This window comes from Esox lucius, chromosome 13 (genome assembly GCF_011004845.1).
Source record: "Esox lucius isolate fEsoLuc1 chromosome 13, fEsoLuc1.pri, whole genome shotgun sequence".
NCBI classification, from domain to species: Eukaryota; Metazoa; Chordata; class Actinopteri; order Esociformes; family Esocidae; genus Esox; species Esox lucius.
Genome location: NC_047581.1, coordinates 22,434,843 through 22,450,804, shown reverse-complemented (window position 1 = coordinate 22,450,804; position 15,962 = coordinate 22,434,843). Strand labels below are relative to the sequence as shown.

Sequence of the window (15,962 nt, the reverse complement as noted above, 5' to 3'; positions counted from 1 at the left end):
CATTTTTACAATTAACTGAAAACATATCTACGACAACCCACTGGTTGTATAAATATCGCCGGCTGTCCAGCTAAAAGGGTTCCCCGAAAGTTGTGAGCGAACATTTGCTTTCAAACGTTCGTCTTACTGTGGTATGACAGTAATTCGTATTACACTTTCAAACACAAATGTGAGGTTTATTAAACGTTACTAGCGAAAGTCAATTCAAGGGTAGGGGATGTATACATCTGACAATTATTTCATATAAAAAAACAAGATTCTTTCTTGAATAATACATTTTTGAGAAAGTTCAGATGTTAAATCTAAAAGTTTAGCACTTCATTCCAAATATAAAGCGCCAGTACATATACTGTCGCATGTCACATCATTTGGAATAGGACGACCTATAATTTTAAATGGATTACAACAAAATAACTTTTAATGAGTGTACACTTCACATTTGTGGCAGTAATGGGTATTTACGAAGTATCTGAGTAGTTTCACTGCTTAAAAAAACAGCTGGCGAAGATTTCGCGCCATCGAACATTCTTAATTCCGGTACTTCCGGGGATTTGCAATGATTACCATTTTGGCTCAATGTATTGTTATGACAGTACGGACAAGTTACTAGTCGAACCAATATGAAGAGTATAGTACCTCAGTTTCTGCAGTGGGAGGAGACGGAAACGCTTATGTTTAAACGGAAATGACGAATGACGCGAAAGTATTAAAATACCACGTTATCGCGCGCCACTATTCCACACACCATTTTTCCGTGCGTAAGTGGTGTCGTACTTTGTGGAGCGAGAAAGGGTGCTGTTTTATAACCAATCTAGCGACTTCAACGCATTAACGCTGCTAGTTGACGGGAGGACCTCTTGCCAGTTTCCTGTTTTTAATAAAACCAAACAAGCAAATCCACAATGTTTGAGGCTCGCTTGGTACAGGGATCCATCCTAAAGAAGGTTTTGGAGGCTCTAAAAGATCTGATCACCGAGGCCTGTTGGGACGTGAGCTCGTCGGGTATCTCTCTTCAGAGTATGGACTCGTCCCACGTTTCCCTAGTTCAGCTCACTCTTCGCAGCGATGGTTTTGACTCCTACCGCTGCGACCGTAACCTGGCCATGGGAGTCAATCTTAGCAGGTAAACAGAATTGATTTCAATGTATATGTTACTGTAATGTTAGCTAACCCTCTAGTTAGGCAAACAATGCCGAGTTGTTCGTGGTAGCCAGTTAGCAAACTAGTAACTTAGCGCCTGTATTTTAAATTGGTGTGACTGTTACGTCATGTAACTTTTACGATGTTATGATGATTAACATTATATGCGGATAATATACATTTTCAATGTTGAAGTTACCAGTTTTGTCATGCCTTATGACTGGAAGTGTAGAAATAAGGCTTTGGTACTGTGTGTGCAAGGCGCTAAGCCGCCCTTTGAAAATGTCTAGTGACGTAATTTAAGCGCCAAATCCACTACCTTCTGGAGAGGATGGCGGCAATTTCTCAAACCCGCGAACTCAGCCATTATCCATGGCTTAGTTTATGCAGGTCACTTCTGAAATTGACTGCTTAATCCGTAGTGTCAGTGAACTCGCTTACCTACCAAAACACGTTTTTTATTTTCCACTTTGATTTAAACTGTAATGTTGAACTACACCAGTATTATGCACCGTGCCAGGCTAAAGCTAATTTCCAGTATGCACACTGGCCTACAACGCCAAATTAGTTCAGGTATTAAACATTCCTGAATATTTGAGTGAAATGATGGTATCATCTTTCGGGACAGACCTGACTTTGGTGACAACTTTTTATACTGATCACTCAAAATTAGTCGTCTTAAACCTGTGGTTTCAGTAATATTATGCCTAGGCTGATGGTATACCACCCTCTCCTAGTATGTCAAAGATCCTGAAGTGTGCTGGCAATGAGGATATCATCACGCTCAGAGCCGAGGACAACGCAGACACACTCGCCCTAGTCTTTGAGACACTCAGTGAGTACCTTCTTCAGCAACCCCGTGTAGTGATGCATGTGGCTTATTTGTCATCGAGAAACCGCAGCGAGGGATTTCTACTAGTAGGTGTGAACATATGCCTGCTATTGTGTTCAGAAGCTTACATGCTGTTAACCTGTCCCAGACCAGGAGAAGGTGTCCGACTATGAGATGAAGCTGATGGACCTTGACGTAGAACAGTTAGGAATCCCAGTAAGTTCTTCTCCCGTGATACTACGGACTTTTCAATGAGTTGAATCCATACGGGGGCCAGTAGAAATACCATTTGTCCCCACTGTCATACTGCCTTAGTTACCACGTTCTCATCTTTCTTTTCCCTACCCCCCTAGGAGCAGGAGTACAGCTGTGTGGTGAAGATGCCATCGGGGGAGTTTGCTCGTATCTGCCGTGACCTCTCTCAGATTGGGGACGCCGTCATGATCTCCTGCGCCAAAGACGGCGTCAAGTTCTCCGCCACGGGAGAGCTGGGCACAGGCAATGTTAAACTTTCTCAGACGAGCAATGTGGACAAGGAGGAGGAAGCTGTAAGTAGGAGTTAATGTGTGGTGAGGCGCATCACTGTGATGGGCTATAAACATTTTGGTTGAAATGGTCACATTCTTAGTCAATAGCATTTTCCTAGAAGAGATTCACTTTCATTTGGGTTTAGTTTTGGTTTAAGTGTTCTCTCCCCCTCATTTATCTCAGGTGAGTATCGAAATGAACGAACCGGTCCAGCTGATTTTTGCTCTCAACTACCTGAATTTCTTCACCAAGGCCACACCCCTTTCCAAGACTGTCATTCTCAGCATGTCTGCAGACATCCCCCTTGGTTGGTAGCCCTCCCCGGACGCCATACTTTCAGCCTGTATTTTCTGCTGTTTCTTGTCATTATGTCGGACTAATCTCTTGATTAATTTGTTCTTTGACAGTGGTGGAGTACAAGATAGCGGACATGGGCCACGTGAAGTACTACCTGGCGCCCAAGATTGACGAGGAGGCTTCTTAAGACTCCCTGGGTCAATGGCAGAACAGGGGGTTGGTTCACTTCCTGTGGATGGGGCGGCAGTACTTCCAGTTTGGGGAGGGAAGGGATGGCTGACTTTGCATCATGGAATTGATTTTAGTTTTATTAAGAGTTGCTGCCCTGTGACCTAGGCTAGCCATCCCTCTTAGGAATGTCAGCACCTATGTACCCCTCTCTGTTTGGAAATCAAATGCTCATTCCAACTTGTAGATAAGCATGTAAATATTTTGTGGGTTCATGTTAACCACCCCAATTTTTGTATCCATAAACTCAGTGTCCCAATAAATAATTTGATTTTGATTTGGAGTGCATTCTGTCTGCAACCACAAGATGGTGCTCATGGCTCATTTTATTTTGAACTTGGCATAAGTTATGTGTGGTCTAAGAAGCCCATTAAAGTATTTGTCTTCAGGTGTTTTCCCAATTGCCAAATAGTATAGATAGGATTGGACTGAAGTAATTTATTTACTGTTGATACAGTATCTCAAGTGAGTACACCCCTCACATTTTGTAAATATTTGATTATTTTCATGTGGCATCACTTAAGGCACAGGTGTCAAACCGGTTCCATGGAGGGCCAAGTGTCTGCATGTTTTCGCTCTCACCTTGTACCTGATTGATTAATTAGTTCACTAATTGGTTAATTTCTACCCCCACCTGGTTGTTCAGGTCTGACCTGGGAACCAATTTAAAGGAAAACCCAAAGACCTGCAGACACTCGGCCCTCCGTGGAACCGGTTTGACACCCCTGACTTAAGAAATGACCCTTTGCTACAATGTCAAAGTGTGTACAACTTGTTTAACAGTGTAAATTTGCTGTCTGAAAATGGGCCCAAAGTGTCAATACAAACTTTTTTCTTGTGGGAAAACTGCTTTCAGAAGTCAAACCATGGCATGAATGCTTGCTTGCTTTAAATGGCTTGTGTTCTCTGGCCAAAAAATATTTTTGATTAGAGGCAGAGTGAGAAAAATGTAATTTAATGTTAATTTTCTGAGTTTATACACATTCTGACATGGGGGGAGGGGGGTCAGGCAGCCAGCCATTCTCCAGGGGATACAGTTTGTGTGTATGGCCTGGCTGTGACCGTTCAAGTGGAGAGTTCCCTGTCATATGCAGTAAGTTCCCACTTGATTACAAATGCACTATCAGTCCAGGTTTTCTTAATACCGTAATCCCATTGGTACATCTGGCTCTAGTCAAACCCCTTCCATTCATCCATGGCACATCACTGGGTTCAAAAAGCAACAAGCGGAAGATTGGATTATAAACTCACTGCAGATTGCATATTTTTCAGTAATAATAGCTACCACAGGCTCTCAGAATTAATCTGCACTCTGGGTTGCACTGTGTCCACAGAAACCTGGGGAGAATGGCGTGTGTTCACCGATTGTAGTCTTCTGTGACCTACTAATCTGTTGGGTTCAGTAAACGCAATTAATTTCCATTTGAAAGATAAAATAAAAAGATTGCTCACTCTAGGCATCGCTTTCATCATTCTCCCTTTCTAGAGATTTCATCTCCTAAACACTTTCTAATTTCATTCATTTATCTTGATTGACATTTTGTGGCAGATTTGATTGTTTAATTGAACGTTGTTTTCCAGTTAGCACTACACCCCTTCTTTTCTCTCATCCTTTTTTTCCTGTATTCTCTTTTTCCTTGCTTCTCTTTTCCTTATTCCAACTGTAGTTATGTTTATTTTATTACAAAATAAAGATGTGTTTTGGGTATTTTGTACTTTACTGATAGAGAGTGGGAAAGATAGAAGAGGTTGTGCTGAAGTAGCTGTAGACGACAGTCAAACCCATGCTGCAGTAGTGTGGGTATTTAAACCGCTCAACCACCTTAGGCAAATAAATGTTTATTTCTGAATATTTTTGTTCATGCTTTCTGATTATTTAAAAAGCACACTAGCAAATGTCGTACTTTGCAAATGTATGTGAAGATGTGAATGGGATGAAAATGTAGCATCCCTTCACATCTCTTGGGCCAGACCATGTATTATAAAGGGTCCAGTTCTCTCTCTCTGGTCTGGAGTGCCCCTTCACATCTCTTGGGCCAGACCATGTATTATAAAGGGTCCAGTTCTCTCTCTCTGGTCTGGAGTGCCCCTTCACATCTCTTGGGCCAGACCATGTATTATAAAGGGTCCAGTTCTCTCTCTCTGGTCTGGAGTGCCCCTTCACATCTCTTGGGCCAGACCATGTATTATAAAGGGTCCAGTTCTCTCTCTCTGGTCTGGAGTGCCCCTTCACATCTCTTGGGCCAGACCATGTATTATAAAGGGTCCAGTTCTCTCTCTCTGGTCTGGAGTGCCCCTTCACATCTCTTGGGCCAGACCATGTATTATAAAGGGTCCAGTTCTCTCTCTCTGGTGTGGAGTGCCCCTTCACATCTCTTGGGCCAGACCATGTATTATAAAGGGTCCAGTTCTCTCTCTCTGGTGTGGAGTGCCCCTTCACATCTCTTGGGCCAGACCATGTATTATAAAGGGTCCAGTTCTCTCTCTCTGGTCTGGAGTGCCCCTTCAGACTACTCAGGCTTTTCTGCTCATTACACTTATCTCTTTGGTCCAAACTATTCTCACTCTCATTCACTGTGACATCCCCTCTCTTGCCCTCTGTCTGGCTAGTAAATTGCTTTTTAGAGACAGGATTTGGGCCAGAGAAACAGAAAGATAAAGGTGACAGCAAGACGATATTGTCCTTTTGAAAGGTGAATTAATCTCCAGTGTCTAGTGGAAAGCAGAATGAACCAGGCTTTTCTCTTAAGATTTTTATCCTGTGGTTAGCTTTATTCTGTTTTATAAAAAGCATAGCTATTACAGAACCATCACATATCAAAATATTTAGAGTGTTGAGCTGGATTTCCCTCAAAACATGGCATTCTATTTAGGACAAAATGTTAAATTAAATGTTTTCTGTGTTATTAGTTTAGCGCCTGTTTGCAAATGGAGTGTAAAGGAAACGTTTTGTTCTGTAAGCCTCCATCTCATTTAGGTTAGTATTGTGGATTAAATACAACAATTTCAAACCATTCACAGTTTTGACCAATCACAGGCATCAAACTGTTTTAAAACTGTGTTTTAAAATAACCTCTGGTCAATTAGTGATTTCATTCTTCCACTGGTATAGCACATGGATACGTGTTAAACCCACTCCTCAGGCCCATGTTTGTGACAGTTATCAGCCAATTTGTGAATAGCACAAAGATTAAGACACTTTAAGGCGGTCATGTGTGTTGGGAAGCAGAGGACCACTGGTTCAATCCTTGTGTTCGGCAGTGGAGGAAGAGGTGCTTCCCAGCAACATGACGTTAGTTATAGTGGTGCTGGGATCTGGAGGACCAGCTGGGCTCAGCATGATGCACTGTTCAGGGGTGAGTGTTGCCCATGGAGATGTGAGGACGAGGTACCTCCTAAGCTGCACCTGTGATGTCCTTTACACTAGGCAACTCGGGAAGGATGTCTGTGAATTTGCAGTGACTTGTTGTATTGTTACACAACATATAATAATAATAAATAATTTAAGCTGAACTGTAATTATACCAAGTTAGTGTCCTTGAGTGTCTTTGTGATTGATGCTGTGCTGAAATACACTTCTACACAACGGTGTATGTATCAGTATTTTATTCAAATTTTCAACAAGAACCTGGGAACAGATTTAGGTAAGTTGACAGAACAACAGATTTTTCTCCTTGCCTGGTGAGCGATAAGAACCAGCAGCCTTTCCAGTACCCAGTTCTCATGAACACTGCTAGACTATCCTGTCACGCTGTTAACCTCCCCTCACAAACTATGGCAGGCTGTCAGCTGGTGAATTTAGTTACGATTGCAAGTTAATTTTATTTAGAAGGCTTTTGAAGAGACATTATAATAAAAATAGGTTTAATTAGCCAATGCTTTATTCCAAATTGTCCAAACTTGAGTGTACATTGAGTGCAGCTCACCAGCGTGGGAATCAAACCCACGTCAGTATTTTAATTCCTCTTTGTGTCCGTTAATCTTATTTTGTGACTAGAGGAAGACAGATTGGCATGAGTGGACGAGGGGTGAAAAGATGGGAGTGAATATGAGAGGCATCAGTAGGATTTAGGTGATTGAATTGAAGTGTGTATGTGTGTCCTTGATTTACTACACTTATGAGCACAACACTATCCACAACAATAGTAAAACAAGGACAATTTGAATATTGATAGAACATCAGGAAGGTTTGTATGAAGAAAAGAAAGGTTCAGGTTTAAGATTGTGTTTAGGGATAAGGCATATTTTGAATGGTAATACTTTTTAGTGCACCTACAAGAATAGTAAAAGCTTAAGTGTATGTGTTTAAATGCTCATTTAAGAATACATATGAGAATCAGAAGTCCTTACCCGTATAGGAAACCAAGGAACATTTGAAAACATTTTGACATTTTGCACATCTTCACATTTTGCGTGACCTCACAAGGAACATTTCTATTTTACACATAGGGGATGAGGTATGGTTAGAATTAGGGTTTGGGATTAATGTTAAAGTTTCTGATTGAAATGCTAAGAGTGTGCATTTCTTTATGCCTAGCTTTATAATACACATAGTTAGCTACAAACAAAAGTCCCTTAGATACAGAGCTATAACCACAAACTCCACTCTTTCCTTCTGTCCCTAAATCTATTGTAGTCAACTTTGCTAAATAAAATCACAAAAAGAAGGACACACTTTAACTCACTATTGAATGAGGATGTGGACCTTGCGACTGCCATTCCAATGAGATGCAGTTTGGAGCAGGCATCACCAATGATAATTGTGTACTCTCCTTCTGCCATTTTGAACTGCAAATTCAGCAGAGATTCCTTTAAAGGGGCCATATATAAGCTAAGGTTTTTACTACTACCATGCAAAACTGACCAGTAGACATCTGCAGTTAATGTTTTAAGTTAATGTTTCAGATATTATTTTTCTACAAAATTGTTTAGAGTGCCCGAGATATGCCCAATTTAAACTTTCCCGCGGCCCATCTATAAGTTTGCATTAATCTCCTCTTACTGGCTTTAGACACTTACAGTACTATCCTTCCCAACCTAACCCAGCCAGTCTTGTTTGATAAGGGAAGAAGAGGAGACAAGTTGTGTTATTGTTTAACTTACGTATTGTAAGCAATAGAGGCAGGTCTCCAGACAGTGCCTCTTTAAAACTCAGAACACAAACTTGATCCTCAATTACTGAAATCAGACGAGAAACTAATCAACCTTGATTTCGCTATTTTTAATTTTACTATAGTCTGTATGTAGATACTCTAAAACATGTATTTTCATCAGTACAGGCTTTATGCAGAGTTTTGTGAATAGAGCATTCTTCTACGTAAACAGAATGCAATTCTTCCACTTTTTTGTAATATTTGTAAAGTTCTATCAGAAAACAATGGCGAGCAACACTTACCACACCTTCAATAGAACAGTAATGTCAGGTCCTGGCTATGGCCCTAGCCATCTCTACACTGGACTGGAGGCCATAGTTGGGACCTGGCAGAGGAGAGGCCTCTAGCCTGGTTTTGTTTGCATCTATTAAAGACAGCTGTACATTGTTGCCTCTTATTGGGGACCCTAGGTCAGTTGTGTTTATCCTGAGGAGACTCTGTTCGTTTGTTTTCCTGTTGGTTCCATTAAACATACCTGTTTGAACTGCCATCACAACTGTAAGAGGTTGGGGAGGTTTCCTGGAATATAACATACAATTGAAATCTTAGCTATAGGAACCTCACTCCAAAAATACTGTTTTGAAATGAACTGCTCAAAACAATTAAGGGAACACGTAATTACATCACCAAGTGAATTAAACTTCAGGAATATCAATCTGCCCAGTTAGGAAGCATAAGCAATTGTGAATCAGTGTCGCCTGTTTTGGTGCAAATTAAAGTGACAGCAGGTGCACTGGAGAGGCAACAGCAAAACAACCCCCAAAAAGGGAATGGTTTTGCTAGTGGTAGCCACAGACAGTTGCTTTCTCCTTATCCTTTCTGATTGATTCTTCTCTAGTTTTGCGTATTGCTAGTGTCCTTGTCACTACTGGTAGCATGAGGCAATACCTGCAGCCCATTCAGGTTGCACAGGCATTCCAGCTCCAGTCTCCCAATACAGTTTCAAGAGCATGGAGAAGATAGGAGACGGCCGTTACACAAGGAGAAATGGACAGGGCCTTAGAAGGACATCAATCCAACAGCTGTACTGATATCTTCTCCTTTGTGTAGGGAGGAACAGGAGGAGTACTGCCAGAGGCCTACAAAATGACCTCCAGCAGGCTGCTAGTGTGCATGTTTCTGACCAAACCTGTGCTCACAGCCCAGCACCGTGCAGCTCGATTGGCATTTGCCAGAGAACACCAGAATTGTTAGGTCCGTCATTGGCACCCCGTTCTCTTGACAGATGAGAGCATGTTAACACTGAGCACACATAACAGATGTGAAATAGTCTGGAGATGTCATGGTGAACGCTATGCTGCCTGCAACATCACCCAACATGACCAGATTGGCGTGGGTCAGTGATAGCCTGGGTAGGCATATCCTTGGAGGGTCAAACAGACCCACGTGCCAGCCAATGGTACCCTGACTGCTGTTAGGTACGGGGATGAAATCCTCAGAACCATCATTAGACCATAATTTCACCTTAGGCTGTTGCAGTGGGCCCTGGGTTCCTCCTGGTCCAGGACAATACCCAGCCTCATGTGGCCAGAGTGTGTAGGCAGTTCCTGGATGACGAAGGCATTGATGCCATTGACTGGCCCTCATGTTCCACAGACCTGAATCCAATTGAGAATCTCTGGGGCGTTATGTGTTAGTGCATCTGACGCCACCAAGTAGCGCCACAGACTGTCCAGGTGCTCACTAATGCCTGATCCAGGTCTGGGAGGAGATCCCCCAGGACACCAACCGCCCTCTCATCAGGAGTATGCCTAGACATTGTCGGGAGTGCATACAGGCACATGAAGGCCGTACACTGACCATTGACCGTTGCTATGTAATTTTGTTTGGGAGGAACGGCCCCCCTGATCTGAACCCGAGCAGTGTTCAGTTATTGGACTTCTGTGCTAGTGATAGTTTGTCCATAACGAACACCATGTTCAAGTATAAGGGTGTCCATCAGTGCACGTGGCACCAGGACACCCTAGGCCGCAGGTCGATGATCGACTTTGTTGTCGTTTCATCTGACCTGCGGCCGTATGTCTTGGACACTCGGGTGAAGAGAGGGGCAGAGCTGTCAACTGATCACCACCTGGTGACCTCGAAGAGATTCTGGCAAACCGTCCGGCGCCTCAGGAGAGGGAAACAGTGCCCTACCAACGCTGTTTACAGTAGAGGTGGGCAGCTGTCACGTCTTCCATTGAGGAAGCAGAGGATGAGGGCTCAGAGGTGGACTCGTCCATCACCCGGGCTGAAGTCACAGAGGTAGTCAAGAAACTCCTCGGTGGCAAGGCACCAGGGGTGGATGAGATCTGCTCTGAATACCTCAAGTTTCTGGATGTTGTGGGGCTGTCTTGGTTGACACACCTGTGCACCATTGCATGGCAGTCAGGGACAGTGCCTCTGGGATGGCAGAGAGGTGGTCCCTCGTTTTAAGAAGGGGGACCAGAGGGTGTGTTCCAACTATAGGGGGATCACACTTCTCAGCCTCTCCGGGGAAAGTCTATGCCAGGGTTCTGGAGAGGAGAATACGGCCGAGAGTAGAACCTCGGATTCAGGAGGAACAGTGTGGTTTTTGTCCGGGCCGTGGAACACTGGACCAGCTCTATACCCTCATGGAGGGTTCATGGGAGTTTGCCCAACCAATCCACGTGTTTTGTGGATTTGGAGAAGGCATTCAACTGTGTCCCTCACGGCATCCTGTGGAGAGTGCTTCGGGAATATGGGGTCCTGGGTCCTTTGCTAAGGGCTGTCAGGTCCCTGTACAACCGAAGCAGGAGCTTGGTCCGCATTGCCGGCAGTAAGTCAGACTTGTTCCCAGCGCATGTTGGACTCCGGCAGGGCTGCCCTTTGTCGCTGGTTCTGTTCGTAATTTTTATGGACAGAATTTCTAGGCGCAGCCAGGGGCCGGAGGGTGTCAGGTTTGGGACCACACGATTTCGTCTCTGCTCTTTGCGGATGATGTTGTCGTGTTGGCCCCTTCAAACCAAGACCTTCAGCATGCACTTGGCCGGTTTGCAGCCGAGTGTGAAGCAGTGGGGATGAGAATCAGTACCTCCAAATCCGAGGCCACGGTCCTCAATTGGAAAAGGGTGGCTTGCCCACTTCAGGTTGGTGGAGAGTGCCTGCCTCAAGTGGAGGAGTTTAAGTATCTAGGGGTCTTGTTCACGAGTGAGGGAAGGATGGAACGGGAGATTGACAGATGGATCGATGCAGCTTCTGCAGTAATGCGGTCAATGTATCGGTCTGTCGTGGTGAAGAAAGAGCTGAGCCGCAAGGAAAAGCTCTCGATTTACCGGTCAATCTACATTCCTACTCTCACCTATGGTCATGAGCTTTGGGTCATGACCGAAAGGACAAGATCCCGGATACAGGCAGCCAAAATGAGCTTTCTCCGGAGGGTGGCAGGGCGATCCCTTAGAGATAGGGTGAGAAGCTCGGTCACCCGGGAGGAGCTCAGAATAGAGCCGCTGCTCCTCCACATCGAGAGGGGTCAGCTGAGGTGGCTTGGGCATCTGTTTCGGATGCCTCAGGAAACGCCTTCCTGGGAAGGTGTTCCGGTCCCGTCCCACTGGGAGGAGACCCCGGGGAAGACCTAGCACACGCTGGAGGGACTATGTCTCCCGGCTGGCCTGGGAACGCCTCGGTGTCCCCCTGGAAGAGCTGGAGGAAGTGTCAAGGGAGAGGGATGTCTGGGCATCTCTGCTTAGACTGCTGCCCCCGTGACCCGGCCCTGGATAAGCGGAAGATGATGATGATGATGAATATATTTTGTTTTGATGTGTGATTTCAGTGTCCCCTTAATTGTTTTGAGCAGAGTATATGCATTTCCATACCTCCAAAGAGGTGATATAAGATTTGTAAGTTTGGTCTTGCATGATAAGAGTAAGTTAAAGTAAAAATTAAATGTTGAATAAAAATATGTTTGTAGTCCTCAAAAAAGTCCTCACAAACATAGTTATACAGGGATGTGTGTATGTGCGTGTGTGAGTTTGTCTGTCTGTAAGCTACTGTGGTGTCAGACAGCCAAACCCTGGTTATTTTTATCCCACCAGCCGCAAGGCCCACAGAGGGCAAAAGCACTTTAAGTGTGTGTGTGTGTGTGTGTGTGAGTGACTCGGTTCAAAGAATACTGGGAAATGTGCAAACACACAGGTCTTCCTGTCTTTTCTCTCCTCTCCCCTAACCCTTTCACAGGTTCACATTTGTCCCTCAGTCCAGGCATTTCCAATTCTGCTACTTAGCAACAGTTTCCACGGTGACAAATTCTCTCCCTCTATTGTCCCCCTCAAACACCTCCAAGAGAGCTCTGACTGTTGCTGAGCTACAATGGTTTCAGAAAGTATTCAGACCTCCACATTGTTGTTTTCAAATCCATTAAATTTATGTTTTTGTCATTAATCTACACAGGCAACACAATATCCCATAATGACAAAGCAAAAACATGGTTTTAGAAATGTGTGCCAATTAAATTAAAAATTAAGAAATAAAATATCTCACTTGAAATAGACTCTAAATACTTATGTACAATTCAGGACAGGGAGACTGATCAGGATGGAGGGATTAATTAACGGAACAACATAAGGAGGCCATTGAAGAAAACCAGAGCGTGCATAATCCAGACTGGGGCGAAAATTCACATTTCAGTACTATTGAAGTGTGTTATGTTTAGTTTACAAAAGAACATCTGTTTATCCGCACACAGGAAGTCACGTTCATTCAAAGCGCGACAATAATTAGCCAGTGGGCTTACAGTACCGGGATGTGTATTCAAGGTGGCATATCTATATAAGCAGAGGACAAACGGAAGTTCTTTGAGAAGAGATTGAGTTGGTAAGACATTGTGTATGAAGACCGTGTCTGTAACATCATGAGCTAATAGACTCCCCCGACGACCGTGTACGCGATCGTTATTTCAACCACTCTACGAAAAGTCTGATTTCTGACAGTACAACAACGACCTGAAACACACAGCCAAGACCGCGCCGGTGTGGCTTCAGTACACGTCTTTGAATGTCCATGAGACAAGCCAAACTATGGAACTGAACCCCGACTGAACATCTGTTCAGTCGAGCTGAAGATGGCAGTTCTCGGACGCTCCCCATCCAATCTTACAGAGCTTGAGATGGGAGAAACTTCTCAAAGACTCAAAGCTGTGAATTAGTGAATTATAAATGAAGTCTACAACACAACAAAATGTGGAGAAAGTGTCTGAAACGTCTCCAAAGAATTAATGGTGGAGGTATTCACAACTACATGGATTTCTTAGCACCCAGTTATTCAAAGGAATTTTTTGCTTGCACTTTAATGGGGTAACTTTCCATAGGGGTTAATTTGACACACAAAGTCTGCACAGGACTTTTTTCTTTCTTTCAGTTTTCTAAATAGTTAACACATCCTTGCATTTCTGTCGTCAAATTCTCCATCTTACCCATATGCTTAGGCTGAATAAAAAATATTTGTTCTTTTAACTTTCAATAAATAACTCTCCCAGAAATTGCTAAGATTTAGCAACAGCCCTCGCAACCCTAGAAGTAATAAAATCCCATGGTGATGCTGGTAGGGAATGTTATTTCTCCAAGGGAAGGCCGTTTACGTTGCTTATGACCGTGTAGTTCATAATGCACCATGCATGAATGGATGTGCCGAACAATTTGAAGCAAATGCAACTAAGCTAATACCAAACAGATTGCTCAGCTCGTTACGTTTACCCTGAAGTTACAGACATGCTGCCCACAATAAGAGAGACTGTTACAAGAAATCCATAAATGGATCAACATGCTCCCTCGTACCAGCTCCCTCGTACCAGCATATAACTGGCCATAAATTACAGTTTCACTTAATCCCTACATAATATGAATTCAATCTGTGGGGTGATTGAATAGACACACACAGACAAACACACTGAAGTAAGTGCCCATCTTAGAGAAGCAGAACAAACAACAGGAATATAAGGCTTCTGGCTAGACTCAGACATAATTGCAAATGTTTGAGCCAAAGGAAAGCTATTTATATCATCTCTAAAAATAGTCACATTCCTCTCCATAGAAACATGAAATGCATCTGAGCAGGGAACTGCCCTCCAATGTGTGGGTTCTTACGTTAGTATCATGCCTGTGTGTTTTCCTCTTCTGTTTGATGGCAGAAAACTCTTCCTATTATGTATGAAAAGAAAGGAATGAGGGAAGACTTTAATTGGTCGCGTATTGACTGCAAAGCCTTTTCTAAATCCTTTTAGGAGATTGTGTGTTTCTTCTATGAGGTACAGTAGACTACTAACCCAGGGAATCAGTTGATATGTTGTAGCGATCATCTGATCTCTTCTATTTTGTACATACATCTATGTGAAACCATACTCCCACTGGTTCTCTCTCACACACACAAACACACAATATCACACAGAGTAACTCAAACTGGCACATAGATGTCACCTTTGAAACTATGTGCTTTGTGAAGAGACTTCAGCTTGTCAATCAATGCATTGTGTGTTCAAATATAGCATCTTCTAGAATCTTTGGACCTCTAGCTGAAGATGATCAAATAAGGCTATAACAAAGCTGTTGTTGTTTATCAGCTTGCTCTTTCACTCAAAATAAAAGACACATTTAACCTTCCCATGCAGACAACATTTTAAAAAGTTCCAAGACAGTTCACATGGCACCCTTGCATTTCATTCTTTGCGCACCATCCCCTTGACCAGATATAATGTTCCAAGAGTTGAAAAAGCAAGGTTTTTCTATACTTCCAACAATGCCAGATGGGATTTGGAGGTATGGCCTTGCAAGACTAGGGTGAGGATAAGAAAAAATATGGTTTTCACTGAAGACTCTCCAACCCAGAGGTTTTCACTGTGTTTTAGGTCAAGAGACTGGGATGGACATTTCAAAAGCCTGATTCTTTAGTCAGTGAGACATGTTTGTGTGGATCTGGAGGAGTGCTTTGGATCACTGGCCTGCTGGAAGACCTAACACTGACCCAATTTGAGCCTTCTGGCAGATTTTGCTCTAAAATGTCCTCATACTTGACAGAATCCACGATGCCAACAAGTTTCAAAGAGCCTTTGAAAGCATAACAGGCCTGCATATCACCACATATCTACCATCCTACTTTAAAGTAGGGAAGCAGGGATTGTTTCTTCCTGTTTTTATGCATAAAAGCTCTATTTATTTCTCATTTGATTCTTTGTTCCTCGTTTTTACCAAGAGGGACAATAGTTCTGAAGGGGACAGTAAAGCAACATTATAGTCAGTTATGGCTGCTTTGTATGACTTATTTTAACCTAATTGTTTTTTTTTGAGACAGATGCATTTCAAGTATGATAAGTTCCACAAGGTCTGACTTTGTGATAATATTGTGATCTTACATGCTCTGGTTTAGTAGTAAGTCCTTGGTGGTATAGATTTGTAATAAGTCTGGTTTGGAAGCCAGTACATACTGTGTTGTTGTATAACAGGACTCAACCAGTTGAAATACATCAGTACTGAAAACTCTGTAATCTATGTTCAATTATTTAAATAGATTTAGTTTATTTTGGGAACTGTCTGGGCTTGAGATGGAATCCATATTAAGTTTGATTGCTTGCTGTGCCAAGCCACTCAATCTAATGATAAGTGTTATCCTCCTTCCTCACTGTGTGTGTAGGTGCTTGTGTATGTGTGCTTGTGTGTGTATTTGTTTAAGTGTGTATAATTAATATTGACCCTGTGAAGCTGGGCAACATGACTACATGAATGAAGAGACTGATGTGATGGCAGTAGAGAGAGAGCTGGATGGATGGATCTATGGATGGAGGGATGGAGAGACTG

At 43.1% G+C, this 15,962-nt stretch overlaps 1 protein-coding gene and 1 non-coding gene across 2 annotated transcripts; both read left to right on the top strand.

The window, feature by feature from the left end:
- The first annotated feature begins 739 nt into the window (after positions 1-739).
- On the top strand, positions 740-3,305 carry pcna (proliferating cell nuclear antigen). Its single transcript, NM_001303769.1, is given in 6 exon segments — positions 740-1,123; positions 1,878-1,975; positions 2,121-2,188; positions 2,326-2,520; positions 2,684-2,807; positions 2,908-3,305. Coding segments are annotated over 6 exon segments (783 nt in total). The 5' UTR covers positions 740-902; the 3' UTR covers positions 2,985-3,305.
- Positions 1,737-1,805, top strand: LOC114840736. The gene has a single exon (XR_003782827.1). It is a non-coding gene; the product is annotated as a small nucleolar RNA SNORD2 (small nucleolar RNA).
- Positions 3,306-15,962: the final 12,657 nt, after the last annotated feature.